The 15,542-nt window shown below is 49.1% G+C and overlaps 1 protein-coding gene across 2 annotated transcripts in view; it reads left to right on the top strand.

Annotated features, from left to right (window-relative positions):
* Positions 1 to 15,542, top strand: part of LOC146333733 (vomeronasal type-2 receptor 26-like) — an 18,236-nt gene extending 2,694 nt beyond the window's left edge. For both annotated transcript variants that reach the window (XM_084825813.1, XM_084825811.1), the window contains 4 exons: positions 8,995 to 9,286; positions 10,278 to 11,111; positions 13,300 to 13,426; positions 14,503 to 15,542. In XM_084825813.1, coding sequence (XP_084681939.1) covers positions 9,128 to 9,286; positions 10,278 to 11,111; positions 13,300 to 13,426; positions 14,503 to 15,407 — 2,025 coding nt within the window. In that variant the 5' untranslated portion in view covers positions 8,995 to 9,127 and the 3' untranslated portion in view covers positions 15,408 to 15,542. The remainder of the gene's footprint in view (positions 1 to 8,994; positions 9,287 to 10,277; positions 11,112 to 13,299; positions 13,427 to 14,502) is intronic.

Genomic DNA, 15,542 nt, shown 5'->3' with positions numbered 1-15,542 from the left:
ACGAAAATTTCACGACTCTGTGAGGACGACGAGAAAAAAGCCGCATGACGGCTGGCTCCGCAGGACCTCGTGGTGTTGTTCTGCAGAGGATTCTGTGGCACAGACTGAAGGGAATTTGATCCCATTTCAGTCCGTGGCGGAATTCTCTGACATCCCTACTTTATCAAGTGGTTCTGAAAAGCTGAGGATGGGGTGGAGGACGACATCTCAAGATCAACTCTTGTGTGCCGTATTGGAGGCAAAAAATACACCCCCATTTTAGATGCCTCAAGAACTAGATGGGTACAATTGCATTCTGAGACTATATGATATCTCTATTCTATACATCTAAGAGCACAATCCTATACACGTTAAGACAGAAAGAAGTTCTACATCTCCCAGCATTCCCCAGCAAGCTGTAGGGCCTATTTCGGTCTAAACATGCCTAGGATTTCGCCCTTAGCCTGGTGAGCAAATCCCACATTTTACTTATTTTTTATTGTGAAAAGAATACACATCACCTATAGATGCTCAACAAATCAGTTCGAAAATGTCGGGTATGCCCAGACAAGCCCCTGCCCCGCCATCCCCCACCCCCCCGCCAGTCACCAATCAAGGGGGAGAAGAACTGGACCCGAGAGGAAAAATCTGAGGGAAATCTTCCTGTCTTCCTGACTGCAATTTCCTTGCAAGAACCGAAGTTGCATTCTCATAAGTTACACAGTCAGGGCCAGAAATATTGAAACAAGGATAACTCTTTTGGCAGTTGGCCTCTGTACACCACCACGTTGAAGTTGAAAGGAAACACACCTAGATGGGAGCGAAGTCAGGACTTCCAGCTGTAATTCAAGGGGTTGGGCAAAAGTGGGGCACTAACCATTCAGGAAGGACAGCCAGTGGCATACACACACACCCATCGTTGGTGGCCAATAAGTAATGGAACAAACCAACATCATTTCAAACTGAAGGGTCGCCTTTAATACCTGGATGAAAATCCTTTGCAGTCAATGGGCTGCCTGAAGTCTGGAACTCATGGACATGGCCAGATGCTGAGTGTCCTCCCTTGAGGTGCTTTGCCAGGCCTTGACTGCAGCTGCCTTCAGCTGCTGCTTGTTTGTGGGTCTTTCTGCCTTCACTCTTGTCCTCAGTAGGTGAGAAGCATGCTCCATTGGCTGGAGAGCAGGTGACTGACTTGGCCATGGAAGAACATCCCACCTCTTTGCCTGGAGAAACACTTGGGCAGCTTTTGCTGTATGTTTGGGGTCATTATCCATCTGCAATATGAAGCGGCATCCTATCAGCTTGGTAACATTCGGCTGAATCTGAGCAGAAAGTATGGCCCTATACACTTCAGAATTCGTCCTGCAGCTTTTACCAGGAGCCAGGTCATCAATAAACACCAGTGACCCGGCTCCATTGGCAGCCATACGTGCTCAGGCCATAACATGCCTCCACCATGTTTGACAGATGTTGTGGTATGCTTTGGATCATGAGCTGTCCCTTTCCTTCTCCATACTTTTCTCTTCCCATCATTCTGGTACAAGTTAATCTTGGTTTCATTAGTCCAAAGAATCTCATTCCAGAACTGGGCAGGCTTTTTTAGGTGTTTGCTGGCAAGGGCTAAGCTGGCCTTTCGGTTCTTGAGCATTACCAGTGGTTTGCACCTTGTTGTGAAGCCTCTGTATTTACATTCATAAAGCCGTCCCTTAACGACGCCCCCCACGCCCCCCCCCGCCAAATGCCTAGAGCAATTTAATTCCTTGTCGTGGCATAATTGCACCATTCCCCAAATCCTTCATCTCTAGCGTTGCTCATATAAGGAGGGCTGTGAAGGTAAAGGGTCCCCCCCCCCCGTTTTTCCATTTCTGCCTTATGAGCGACCATGTGTGTTTCAAGAAGCCCTAGACGGCTTCTTTTTGTAAGAGGTTCTGAAAAGCCATGGAGAGCCACCGTGTTCTCTTCCCTTATGCAGTGCAATGAAGATGCTTTGAAAGTGGGGGGGGGGACACCACCCACAGCTTTTAGATACTTGAAGGAATGGATTGATGTTAATTCAACTGAGGTCTGTGACCATCTTTCATTTCATTTATTACATTTCTATATCGCCCAACAGCCAAAACTCTCTGGATGGTTTGCAGAGATGTAATGCCTTAAAAATACAGAATTGTAACATAATATAAAAACATTAGAACATAATATCATAAGAACAGCCCTGCTGGGTCAGACCCAGGGTCCATCTAGTCCAGCATTCTGTTCACACAGCGGCCAACCAGCTGCCGACCAGGAACCCTCAAGCAGGACAGGAGTGCAACAGCACCCTCCCGCCCACATTCCCCAGCAACTGGTATACATAGGCATACTGCATCTGGTACTGGAGGCAGCATATAGCCTTCAGGATTAGTAGCCATTGATAGCCTTCTACTCCCGAAATTTGTCTAAGCCCCTTTTAAAGCCAACCAAATTGGTGGCTGCCACTATATCTTAAGTTAGCAAATTCCATCGTTCAACTCTGTGCGGTGTGAAGAAGTCCTTCCTTTTATCTATCCTGAATCTCCCCCCAAGCAGCTTCATGGAATGACCTCGGGTTCTAGTATATTGAGAAAGAGACAGAAACTTCCCCCTATCCATGTTCTCTACAGCATGCATTATTTTGTAGACCGCTGTCATGTCTCCCCTGCCCTCCTGTTTTCCCCAGCAAAATGAGTCCAGCTGTTGCAGCTTCCCCTCATAAGGGAGATGCTCCAGCCCCTTGATCACTTCAGTTGCCCTTTGCCGCACTTTTCCCAGCTCTGCCACATCATTCTTTGAGGTGTCGTGACCAGAACTCTGCACAGCATTCGAAGCGTGGTCGCACCAGAGGTGAAAGGCAGTAAACTCCATCCTCCTGATCTGCCCCTCATCCAAGCTGTGGTCTGCACTGTCTGGTTGGTTACGTCTCCCCCATTCTCAGACTTGGACTTCTGTTCCCTGACAGGAGAGATCATAGTGGAATGAAAGGAAGGCTGAGTCACCCTGTTTTATACTGTCTTGGGTTACATGGGGATCCTGGCGCTCATCACCTTCAGGGTGGCTTTCCTTGCAAGGAAATTGCCTGACAGCTTTAATGAAGCCGAGTTTATCACCATCAGCCTGCTGGTGTTATTTAGTGTTTGGGTGTCCTTTGTGCCCACCTACCTGAGCGCCAAGGGGAAGTCCAGTGTTGGCCATGGAGAGGTTCTCCACCTTGGCCCCTGGGGCTGGTCTCCTGGGTCGCATCTTTCCCCCCAAATGCTACGTCATTGTGCTGAGGCCCAACCTCAACTCCAGGAATCATCTAATATGGAAACAAGGTTAAGGAATCTTACACCTTGGAGCATGCCCTGCTTGTCTGGTTTCCTGTCATGTGTACTGGTACAATTCCTCAGAAAAACTGATAATATTTGTGTAACAACAGGCCCCTTTCTACACTGCAGAGATCATCTTGTCAGGAAACAGTGCACTTTGAATCTTATGCTTCATAGCACTCCTTGCAGATGTATTTGCTCGCCAATGAATCACCCTTCCCCATCATATTTATCAAGACACGAGTTAATGTGATCTTATCTGTTTTTCTTAAAAGTGAAACTAGCCAATCAAATCCATTATTGACCTGTTTTCCTTTTTGCCCCGAAGCCTTTCCCTTGTGTTCAGCAGTTCTAAAAATCCAGAGAGGGACATCTTGGTATCTTCTCACTTGTGTGCATTGAAACGCATTAGGTCTCCCTGTCATAGCATGACTAGTACAAGTTTTACATAAATGGATTGGTACAGGTACTAGAGAAATGGTGCAAAATGACAACCTTTAATGCAAGTCTGTGGAGAATTCGCTTCATCGGTTTATCTTCCATTACGGATCTGCATAAATAATTGCAATGTACGTGCTACCGATGTCACGAAATCTTTTTCCTCTTACTTCCACCCACCCGATCAGTTTATGGAGAATTCCAGGGTCAAGCAATGTTTGGTTTAAGGATTAAACAGATTTCACAAAAACTATGCGAATAGCAGGGCTGTGCACCTCTTCGGAGCAGAATCCGAATCCTGATGCGAATCAGGGTGCTGGCGGGGGAGGGGGCTTTGTTGAGCCGGTGCTGTGTGAGAGAGCCAGTCGCTCCTAGCGAGGAGGAGAGAGGTCTGTGTGGTGTGTGTGTGTTCTCCCTCAGCATCACTTGCAGTTCTTCTTCCGTCCCACCCAGCCCTTCTCAGGTCAGCTCTTGCTTTCCAACCAGGCTTTCCTCTCTTTTCCTACATTCTTTCTTTTTAAAAAGCAAAAAAGAAACCCCAGTAAAAAGGACTTCCTTTGCCTTGTTCTTTGCCCCCACCCCCACCGTTCTCAGTGCCTGTCTTCCTTCCCTTCCCACGCCTGTCTTCCTTCCCTTCCCATTCATGCCAGAGGTGTCAGATGTGCTCAGCATGGCTGCTCTGCACTTACGGAGGCAGCGCCAATCGGTCTCGCTCAGGGAAGAGGCCCCACGTCCCAACCGCAGGGCCACGCAGAAGGCTGGATGCTGGGACTCCTGCCTGCTCTCCTTCCCCACTCCCAGGAGGCCCAGGCAGGCCACTGTGGAGGACACGGGCTGGGGGAGGCATGGGTCCACCAGGCGGGGATTTCCACTGCCCAGCCGGATCGCCAGCAGCATTGATGAGATGATGGTGTTGGACCACGAGCCATGCAGCCTCGCTGGAAAGGCGGGTTCAAGCAGTGAACGGCCTTTGTGGTTCCCTGCTACAAGTGGCCATGTCGCATCACGCTTGCTGGGGGGGTGCCCTCCCTCCACCAGGCATGCCGGGCGAGACCGCTGGACTGCCTGTGGAGCAGCAGGCTTGGTGGCTGCATGTCATGAGCCGAGCGCTCAGGACATCAATTGCCCTCTGCTACACCCACTGCTCTCTGGGCGGCATACGGGGAATTCAGTGGAGGCCGAGAGATATTGTTTCTTCCACGCCGTCACTGCGCCTCATGGAGTTTCATGGGATGTTATGTTACAAGATTTCCAAACACTGTTTCCCTCCCGCATCGTCCGTCTCCCCCCCGCCTCCCCGACATAAAACCTGTTAAGGAGAAGAAAGATGCTCCTTGTTCCCGGCTCCCAATTCCAGGCTCTGTAGACCATTGCCCACGGCCCAGTCCTGACATCCGGCTGACCTAACATATACCCTGTGGCCCTATCGTCAATAGAGGAATCAAGAGAGCGGGTCAAAGGGAGCAAAGGATTCTGGGGCATCTGGAGGGAGCATGGAAGGGGGGCAACATGTCGTCCCAGGTCAGCCTTCCCCAGCCAGATGGCCCACAGTTGGGTTGGACAGCGTGTCCCATTGGTGCCAGGGAATGCGCCTGCAGGGAAGCTGGTCAGCATCACCAGGAAACCTTCCACAGTCTCACTGTCAAGGGCTCCTTGGAGGGCTCTCTCTCAGTCTAATCCAGTAGCCAAGTCCAGACACAGACAAAGGGATTCTTTTCAATGCTTTATTCTTCTTTTACAACTTAACAACTCTACAGGTAGCAACTACAAGTATTCTGAGCAGCAGAATACCTATGCCCTAAGTTGGAACAGTTGGTCCCCATTTGAAAGGCAATTACTGGCAGACCCCCTGAATTTAAGGACTAGGGAGAGTCCCTCCTCTTTTCCCTTGGATCCTCGGGGCGCAGCCATTGTGTGCGCGCCAACGAGGCACTACGCTCCTTTCGGCGCCCTCCATCTGGCGCCACTCTCTGCGTCTGCGTCACGCATCTACTAAGTCTGTTATCTGTGCTCGGTTGCTCCCTGGACTGCTAACTAAACTAGGAATGCGGGTGGAAGGAATCTCCGTCAGCTGTTGGTCCTGGGAAAGAGGGGCGTGCTCCTCTCCCAGGAGCGACTGCTCTTCCTCAGAATCGGAGCTACTCTGGGATTCTATGGGCTCAGTGTCCACCCTGACACTCACGTTCAAGGTGCAGTTCCAGCACTCAGCGGAACCGTCCATGTGAGGAGGATAAGGGAGGGTTTGTGCTGACTTGACTCCCAACTCCCATGGGGGGATGCGGCACAGCTGAGATGTGGATGCCCTGGCCTGAGAGTAGTCCGTGGGGAAAAGGAAAAGGCCTGAGCGAGCTCACAACTCACGACTGGTGGGACCCACTGAAGGAGGAAGGCCTCAGGGTATTGAGCGGCATAATCTACCAGCACTGGGATGAATCTATGGCCCTTGGATGTGGGTGGGATGGGCCCACTCTATCCACAGTGAAGTGATCCAATGGTTCTGGCAGCAGTGGGACTCAGGAGGCTACCAGTTCACAATGAGGGCAGGACCAACTTTCCCAGGCCGAGGCTGGTCAAACATCTTCCTTATGCACTTCAGGGTCTTCTCCCTCCCAAGGTCCCTGGCCTAAGAGTGGCCTCCTCTATGATGCTTGCTTGCTGTCTCTTTGGTTCAGGGGATCCCTTGCTGGGGAGGGGCCAAGATCCACACCAGCACACGCCCCATGACTCAAACCGGGGTAAGCCTCAGGGCCGCACAGGGGTCATAGAATCCTAGAAGGGTAGGGTTGGAAGGGGCCTACAAGGCCATCAAGTCCAACCCCCTGCTCAGTGCAGGAATCCCAGTCAGAGCATCCCCGACGGACGGCTGTCCACCCTCCTCTTGAAGGCCTCCAGTGTGGGAGAGCCCACCGCCTCCCCAGGGAATGGGTCCCATTGTCATGTTGCCCTAACAGTCACACACTGAAAGCCATCAGACTGAGGTGGCAGGTTAACTTCTGTGGGCCAGAGACGACTCCTGCTGCAGTGGCCATGACAGAAAAGGGCCTTGCCTCCGAGGCACCATGGACCAGCTAGAAGAAGCCAGGATTCTCCCAGAGACATGCCGTGAGCCCACTGCCTGGCTGAGGAACAACCCAGAAAGGGTCTTCACAGCAGTTCTTGTGCAGCCCGGGTCCCCCAACCCCTGGGACCTAGGAAGACACCATTGTCCGGGCAGAACAAGGACCAGAGCAGCAGGGTTGCGCACGGAGCAGAACTCTGCCACCGCAGCTCCTCCCTTCCCCCGGCCATCTCTCTGGGCAACACACTTCGCACATGCCTGGGCTCCCTCTTGGATTGCGGTGCTCAGCTTCACACAGACCGAAGGGCAGAACCTGACAACTACAGCGAAGTCCACCTGTCCCACAGGGAAGCAGAGAGTGCTGCAAATATGTTTTCCACCATTCCAGGGGCAAAGCGAGCCCAGCACTATGGCTCTTTCTCCACCCAGATATTTCCAAAATAACGGTAATTCTGCAGGAATCCCCCCTGGATTTCCAACCACCAGATCAACAGCAAAGAGCTGCAGGTCAACACTTGCTTAACATAAATAGGCACTGGGCCCTTCCAGGCGGGGCTGCGGTGTTGTCTGATCATTCAGCATCTCCTTGATGCTTGCTAAGATCTCATTCCCCCGGTGGAGCCTGTATATGCAGCTCTCCTTCAGGTCTTTTTGGACGCTGGCCTGGAGGAAGAGTCTCTTTCTACTGATGATGATTCAGTTGCTGCTGCTGTTTTGGAACCGGACGCAGGCCACACAGGCCATGGCGAGGACCGCCTGCCTCTTGGCCAGGCCTTATGAAGTGCAGCAAGACTATTACCAGCCAGGAGACTTCATTGTTGGTGGGAACCTGCCCCTTGGCAATGTTCTTCATCTATCTACAGGGGATGAAATGATTCTGGGACCATCACAGTTGGTCAGTGATCCACTGTAAGTTTCCACAAGAGGAATCTGGGTAGATGTTTGCCTGTTTCTGTGCAATGGGGATCATGGGAATCAAAGCAGGGTCCTTCTTTGGCCTTATTCTGGGCTAGATAAGAACAGCCGCTTCATTCCCTTCCTAGCACCACCACTGCTCCTGTGTAGGCATCCCAGGCACTACTTTGATTTCCAGAGAGTGAAAGGGACCAGCACTGTTGCTGTGTTTATTTCTGGAAGAATACAGGCATCGAAAGGTCTGTGCGTGCGTGTATGCACAAGGCAGATTACAGGAATTCAGAGGAAGTGGTTGGAGAACTCAGCAGAGAGGCTGGGAGATGTCAGACCTTGCAGCGTCCCCCGGTGATGTCAATGCAGAGTGATCTCCTTGGAATAAATTACTTTCAGGTTTCCAGGGCCACAAACCTGCTTTGTAGAGTCTTCTTCTGAGTCAGGCTGTGGTGGTGACCTTGGGAGACATTGCCATTACGTATCCCTACCTTTGCAAACTGGGAGAACAATTGACTTCCCTCTCGAGGCTGTATGGAGGGCAGGCAGAGCTAAATAATAATCTGGTTTCATGTTAAGAATCTGGCAATGATAAAGGCATGACTGTCCCCCTCCTGTGCCGCCCCATTGAAAGCATTCCCACCGCTGGGTGAGCCAGACGTCTTGCGGGGGGGGGACAAAAAATAAAATCCCTGATTAGATAAACCAGCAGTCTGATAATAGAAAAAGCTCACAATACATCGATACAGATGTCTTGTGAACCACTTTGAGATTTCATGATATTATGCAGTATTAAACGACTTTAAACAAACGAACGGCTGATATGAACAGTTAGTCAGACAATAGTGCGGTTATTGCACAAAACAAGCTTTTGCCCAAGCTGTGGAACATACCAAAATATACATTACATTGAATACTGACAGATACATTCCATGCTCAAAAAAAACACAAGTACCCTTGGCAGTACTTGAATGCTGAAAGGCTGGACAAAATTAATTAAATACGTAATAAATAATACTAAATGTGCTGAATTAGATGGAACTTATCCAGCAGGGTTCTTGTGATGTTGCAATGAAATGCAGCTCGGAATGCAGTGGTGTATTTGTGTGTGTGTGTGTGTGTGTGTGTGTGTGAGAGCGAGAGAGAGAGAGAGAGAGAGAATTCTTGGTTTATGGCCTGAAATGGTTTATGGTCTTTGTCCCGAGACTTTGTCCCGAGATTTTTATCTCCTCCTGCTTCTCATCAGTCCCACTGGGATCCCACCGACCCTCAATGTCACTCTCTTCCCAGGCCAATAACCGAGAACAACCTTCACTACCTTGCTTTGGCATTTGCCATCAAGGAGCTCAACGAGAATCCAGCTCTCCTACCCAATGTGACCCTGGGCTTCCGCATCTATGACCACAGCAACATTGGAAGATGGATGTACTTGAACACCCTGTCCCTGCTCTCCACACGGGGCCAACTGTTTCCCAATTATAAATGCGACAGGTGGGATAACCTGCTCTGTGTTATTGGGAGTCTCGACTCCACGTCCTCAAGGCAGATTGCATCTCTCATGGGCGTCTTCAAGATCCCTCAGGTAAGAGGGTTCTGCAGAACTCAGGAACGTAGAGACGCAAAACCCGGCCTCTGACAACGGTCTCTTGCCCATGCTGTGGGTGTGTGGTGCCACCGTGTTTCCCGGCAGGAGGAGGAGAACCGCCAACTTTTGTCAACCTGCCAGATAGTAACCCTGGTGGTAGCCATTCACCTGAGTTTGCTATGACATGACTGATCCCAGCCAGCAATGGGGTTTGGGCAGGGGGGACACAACTGCATTGGGAGATACAAACACAAGGAGTATTGTGACACCTTACAGACTGAGAAACGAACAAGGTTTCCAGAGACTCTGGGTTGCTCTGGCTGCCAATGACCAACACTGCTACTGTCCGTGGGGGGAGCCCTCCCCCCAACACACCGTCCTCTTGAGGAGCCCCGGGCATGAGCGCTGGCATGCCGCTGAGCCCCTTCCTCCTGCGCTAGGTTTTAAGGAAGCCCTTGACAGCTGGCGTGGGGCAAGACAGGTCCCGGCACGGACTGCCCCAACCGTACCACTTAAAGTGGAAGAGAGCTGCCCCGCAGGAAGTCCAATGAACCCAGAGGCAAGTAGGGTCAGTCCACTGCGGACTTTGCAGGCTGGATTCTTGAGGATCTGGCCTTATGTGATTCTTGAGTGGATTTCTCCGCCATCCCTCACTGGGGCCACCTCCACAGCAGCTGTGACATTTGGCTGAAAACCACACTCCGGGGAGTTGGACTCGGTGGCTTCTAGGCCCCTTCCAACCCTACTGTTCTATGATTCTACTGTTCTACGACTCTGAAAGGCATAACAGGACTCCAGCTTACCTTTGTAATACATTTTTTAAATGCCCGCCTTCCCCCAAAATCACTCTTCATGCCTCTGAGGTAGGCCTGAGTCCATGAAATCTTACGCTAGAATATGGGCCAGTCTTTGAAGTGCCAAAAGGCTCTTTGTTGATTTTGCTGCAACAGACTAACACAGCTGTCCCACTGGAAATTCCTTCCTTCAGTTCACGTATGGTGTCTTGGAACCTATTCAAAAGGAGAAACTGGTATTCCCTTCCTTCTTCCGCATTGATCCCAATGAAATGCCTCAATTTGAGGGCTTAGTCAGGCTTCTCCTGCATTTCCATTGGAACTGGATTGGGCTGTTTGCTTCGGAGGATGACCGTGGTGAAAAATTCATCCGGACGCTGATATCAATGCTCAGACTGAATGACATCTGTGTGGCCTTCATCCATACGGTCGATAAGCCGTATGTTCCAGTTCTATCAGCACTTATCGATTCTGATTCCTGGGCTGAGTTGCAAGTGATGATTCTCTTCGGGGACTCTGAGATCTTACAAATGGTTGCATTAGCAACGACAAACAATGAATATTTTACCAAGAACTCGTATAGGAAGGTCTGGATCTTAACATCGCATCTGGAATATTCTGCAGCAAGGTTCCACTTGGGCATTCCTTATCTAAAACCTTTCCATGGTGCTTTGCACTTCACAGTCCACAGGAGACATGTGCCAGCATTCAAACATTTCTTCTGGGCTTCAGATCCACTCCGACCGCAAAGAGACATCTTTCTCCGTGACTGGTGGGAAGGGGCATTTTCCTGTCGGTTCCTGAAACCAGGCCAACGCTTTCCATGGGGAGAGAGGAGGTGTACAGGGGAAGAGAAACTGGCGGACCTGCCATCCCCCATGTTTGATATGAGCATGACCAGTCGCAGCTACAGCATCTACAATGCCGTCTACTCCGTGGCACATGCGTTGCATGCCAGGTCTTCATCTGAAGCTGTACATGCAATGGTGGGGGAAAGCAAGGGGCTTCTGAACGTCCAGCCATGGCAGGTAACAGCCTCCTTCACAATTGCTTCTCTTAAATCAAGTGTCTAGTTGATGATTTCAAGCATCAGCTACTGGAAGCAAATGGTGAGCCTGGAAGAAGGTCTCTTAGTCCATCCTAAAGATCCTAAGGAAAAGATTCCCCAGGGATATTCTTCCATGGCCACCATTCCCTGGAGAGAGCACTAGGAATTGAGCAGAGAGTAGCAGAGGCCTTTTGTGCTTCTGTAATAATGTGTGGAGATGTGTAGAGAACGAGGAGGGAGGAATCAAGCAAGCTCTCACCCTACACATCACGCTAGTCTATAAAGCAGTATTGATCCCCCTCCCAAACCTTGCAGTAGCAAACGGCCAGAGTTCCTCCCTCTCTCCTCAGGGTCCTTTTTTCTAGCCAGCAGCTGAAACTCAGATGTTGGTCTCCTTGCTGGTCGGAGCTCTGCTCCCTCCCATGGCCACACAGAGATATTAGGATGTGTTGTAGCAAGCAGACACCAGACGAAATTCCCCAAAGCAGTGGACTAGGGATGTAGGAGAATTTAATTTCTTCTTGCAAAACATGACAATATGCCGTTTGCAATGCTAAATGTGAGTGCGAGCAGGAGAATGTGTTCTCCCCCCAAATTCACAACTTCTCCAACGGGTGCTTACTTTTGGAAAATACACAAACTTCGAAGAGAAAGAAGTTTGCTCTTGCACAACTTTGAAAATGCACCATTTCACCCTTTAGTCTTTGCAGAAAATTTGTGCGGCTTTGGAAAGTTGTGCAAATTTACGGTTTTTTCTTTTTTTGCACAACTTTCCCATTCAGGCAAACTTTGCGATGATTGCAAAGGTGGGCGCGAATCAAGTCTGATACTACAGTACTAGAAGGATACACACCCACCACCTATAATGCATTGGAATGAAGACTCAGCAACACTAGCCACACTTGAAAGGGTGGTAGATAGGTGTCATTTGGGAAAGGACTTACTGTTGGATGTCTGGTCTGCTTCTGCTGAAGTTTATGTATACTCTATTCTCCCCCCCACTTTTCCCCATAGAATGTTGCAATATTTGGAACTCAGGACTTCAGTGTATATTGCTATATTTTCAGTGTTTGGGCTTTGTTCTGTTTTTTGTTTTGTTTTGTTGAAACTCACAATAATTTCTTAAAAACAAAAATAACGCAGAGATGCGAGCATCGAGCTGATGTTGGTGAAATCGAACAGCACTTGTTCTCCCATCCCTGCACTGAACATGCAGATGTTAACAGTTAATGGCCAAGACAGGGTGTGTTGTAGGAAGAAGGCACCACCAAGCAAAACCCCGAAGCCACTGGGCAAGCAGCTTCTCACAGCTAGTGCCCAATGAAGACGCATCTTAAGCGTTGAGCCAAACAACAGAATACAGAACAAAACAGTCTCCTTGTCTGATGGCAGGCACGGTATGCTAGACGATTTCCGACCTCACCCACAGTCACAAAAAGCTAGCAACCCCATTGTCTAAGCGCCTCTTACTTTTCAGATTCTTGGCTCTTTGAAGACTGCCCGGTTTAACAACAGCGCTGGAGATGAAGTCTATTTCACTGGAAACGGCGAGATGTCTTCTAGTTACGATATTGTGAACTGGATTTTCTTGCCAAATGAATCTTTTGCCCCTGCGAAAGTTGGATGGGTGCATCCAGAAGCTCCCCCAGGACAAGACTTCACCATTATCTCTGATGCAATCATCTGGCCTGCAGAAGTGGGGTTGAAGTGAATCTTCTGGGGTCGTGGGAGGAGTAAAGAACGTTGCAGTTCTGTCCTTTCAATTCAGTAGAATTTTCCTAGATTGGACCAATGGTGAAACAGCATATTTGAATGCAGGAAGTTCCAGCTTTAGTGCCCAACGTCTTCGTGTAGGCTGGAAAAAGGCCTCCGTCTAAAACCCTGGAGAGCTGCTGGCATTCATGCAGACCATACCAGACTAGGAGGACCAAGTGTCTGACTCCGTAGAAGGCAGCTTCCCACAGTCATGTTTCTGTCTCAGAAGATATTTTCTATAAGCCTTGAATATAATAGTTCTAAGTACCTGAAGGCATTCAGAAGAGGTTTGGCCCTGCTAAATAGGGGAAAAATCCATCATGGAATGGGAACTCCACTGAGTCATTCTGAGTCTAGTTCACTGCAATTTCTGTCATCTGGATGTCCTCATTTGTTTGTCTTCTACCTTTTAGGAGATACCCTTCGCGAGGTGTGTGCAGAGATGCCCTCCAGGACACTGGAAAAAAGATCCAGAGGAGAAGCCAATTTGCTGCTACAGATGTGATCGTTGTCCAGAAGGAACAATTTCTAACTGGACAGGTAGCTCAACCTTTGAGAGATGTATCAAAGTGCAGGATGTACCGGGGCAAGAATGGAGCTGGGACAAGAGGGGATCATAGACAAGGAGTCTGACATTTCCTTAGATTTTTGGCAATGCCATTTTAGGTTGCATATTTTGGTGGTTTACTTGCTTGCGAAGTCTTCACAATTGCCTGAATAAATCTTCTATTTAAATAATGCAGTCATCTCAGTAAACTGCTATTGCTCGCAAGTACAGTATCTGCTCCTTAGAATCACAGCATCATAGAACAGTAGGGCTGGGAGGGGCCGGAATTCTCTGCTGTCCCTATTCAGAGCATCCCCGACAGGTGGCTGTGCAGCCTCATCTTGAAGACCTCCAGTGTGGGAGAGGCCCCACCTCCCTAGGTAACTGGTTCCACTGTCATATTGCTCTAACAGTCTGGAAGTTTTCCCTGATGTTCAGCTGGAATCTGGCTTCCTGGAGCTTCCTCATTCCCATTGGCTCACCTTTCCATGCCTAAGTTATTTAAGACCATGTTGGCATTCTCAGTTGTTTTGGCATCAGACCTGAAGCTGTTTGGGCAGAAGACGGATCCGGGCCGATGGCTGGTCATGCTTCTAACAACTGGAGCATGTTACACCAGTGTCAAACAGGTAGCCCTTCTTTCTGTAGTGTCTTCCATAACCTTTCCCTCAGCTTCTACACCAGCTAATGCCCTCAGTCCATAATCTGAAGAAAATGACAGACATTGATTTATTTATCGGCACATTTAGAAAGCTCTGCAAGGGACAGACTGTGGTTCGGTTGTTATAGTTACCGGGTTTTCATTTCTGCTTATAGAAGTTGATTTTCTCTTAATTGGAGTCTATTGATGTGATACGGGTGAGTGTTGTATGAAAAAGAGGCATTTTGAATGTTTTCTATGTTCTTATTAAATACGTTGATGAAGTTTACAGGGAGGGCAATTAAAGGGGATTTATGCACTTCGGTCTACAATAAGCTTCAGAATGGGGAATTCCATCTACTCCTGTGTGAAGTGATCCCAACAACTCTGCCATGTTTGAGATACTTCAATTGTTGTTGTTCGTTCCAGATGCAGTTCGCTGTACTCAGTGCCCGGAAGATCAATGCCCAAATGAGAACCAAGACCAGTGTATCCCCAGAATTATCCACTTCCTTTCATATCAAGAGATACTTGGATTGGTTTTAGCATCTCTTGCTGTTTTCCTGTCTCTGATCACTTTCCTCGTCCTGGCAACCTTCATTAAACATCGTGACACACCCATCATCAAAGCCAACAACCGAGACCTTACCTACGTCCTCCTCATCTCCCTCCAGTTCTGCTTTCTCTGCTCCTTCCTGTTCATTGGTCAACCCACAGAAACCACTTGTCTTCTCCGACAAGCTGCTTTCGGCATCAGTTTCTCTCTTGCAGTTTCTTCAGTGTTGGCCAAAACTGTCACGGTGGTTCTGGCCTTCATGGCCACCAAGCCAGGAAACATGGCAAGAAAATTGTTGGAGAGACAAGTGACAAACTCCATCGTCCTGGCCTGTTCCCTCATCCAAGCTGTGCTCTGTGCTGTCTGGCTGGTAACCTCTCCCCCGTTCCTAAACCTGGACTTACATTCTCTTGCCAGGGAGATCATAGTGGAATGCAACGAAGGCTCAGTCACCCTGTTTTTCACTGTCTTGGGTTACATGGGTTTCCTGGCTTTCATGAGTTTCACAGTGGCTTTCCTAGCAAGGAAATTGCCAGACAGCTTCAATGAAGCCAAGTTGATCACCTTCAGCATGCTGGTGTTTTGCAGTGTTTGGGTCTCCTTTTTGCCCACCTACCTGAGCACCAAGGGGAAGTCCATGGTGGCCGTGGAGGTCTTCTCTATCTTGGCTTCTGGGGCTGGTCTCCTGGGCTGTATCTTTCTACCAAAGTGCCACATTATTCTCCTGAGACCCAGTCTCAACTGTAAGGATCATCGAATAAGGAGAAAGAATCTGTGATTTTTAATACTTTGGAGAATTCACTGTGAATTCATTGTCCACTCCATCAACCACATTCCACCCTGCTATGTTCCTTTACAGGAGTTACTTATACTTTGTTTTATTTTTCAATAAATCTATGCAATCACATCCATT

Source organism: Heloderma suspectum, chromosome Z, assembly GCF_057233095.1.
Source record: "Heloderma suspectum isolate Gila_16-S chromosome Z, 16-S_ref, whole genome shotgun sequence".
Classification (NCBI taxonomy): Eukaryota; Metazoa; Chordata; class Lepidosauria; order Squamata; family Helodermatidae; genus Heloderma; species Heloderma suspectum.
The sequence above is the reverse complement of the archived record's forward strand: the minus strand, read 5'-3'. Positions and strand labels throughout refer to the sequence as shown.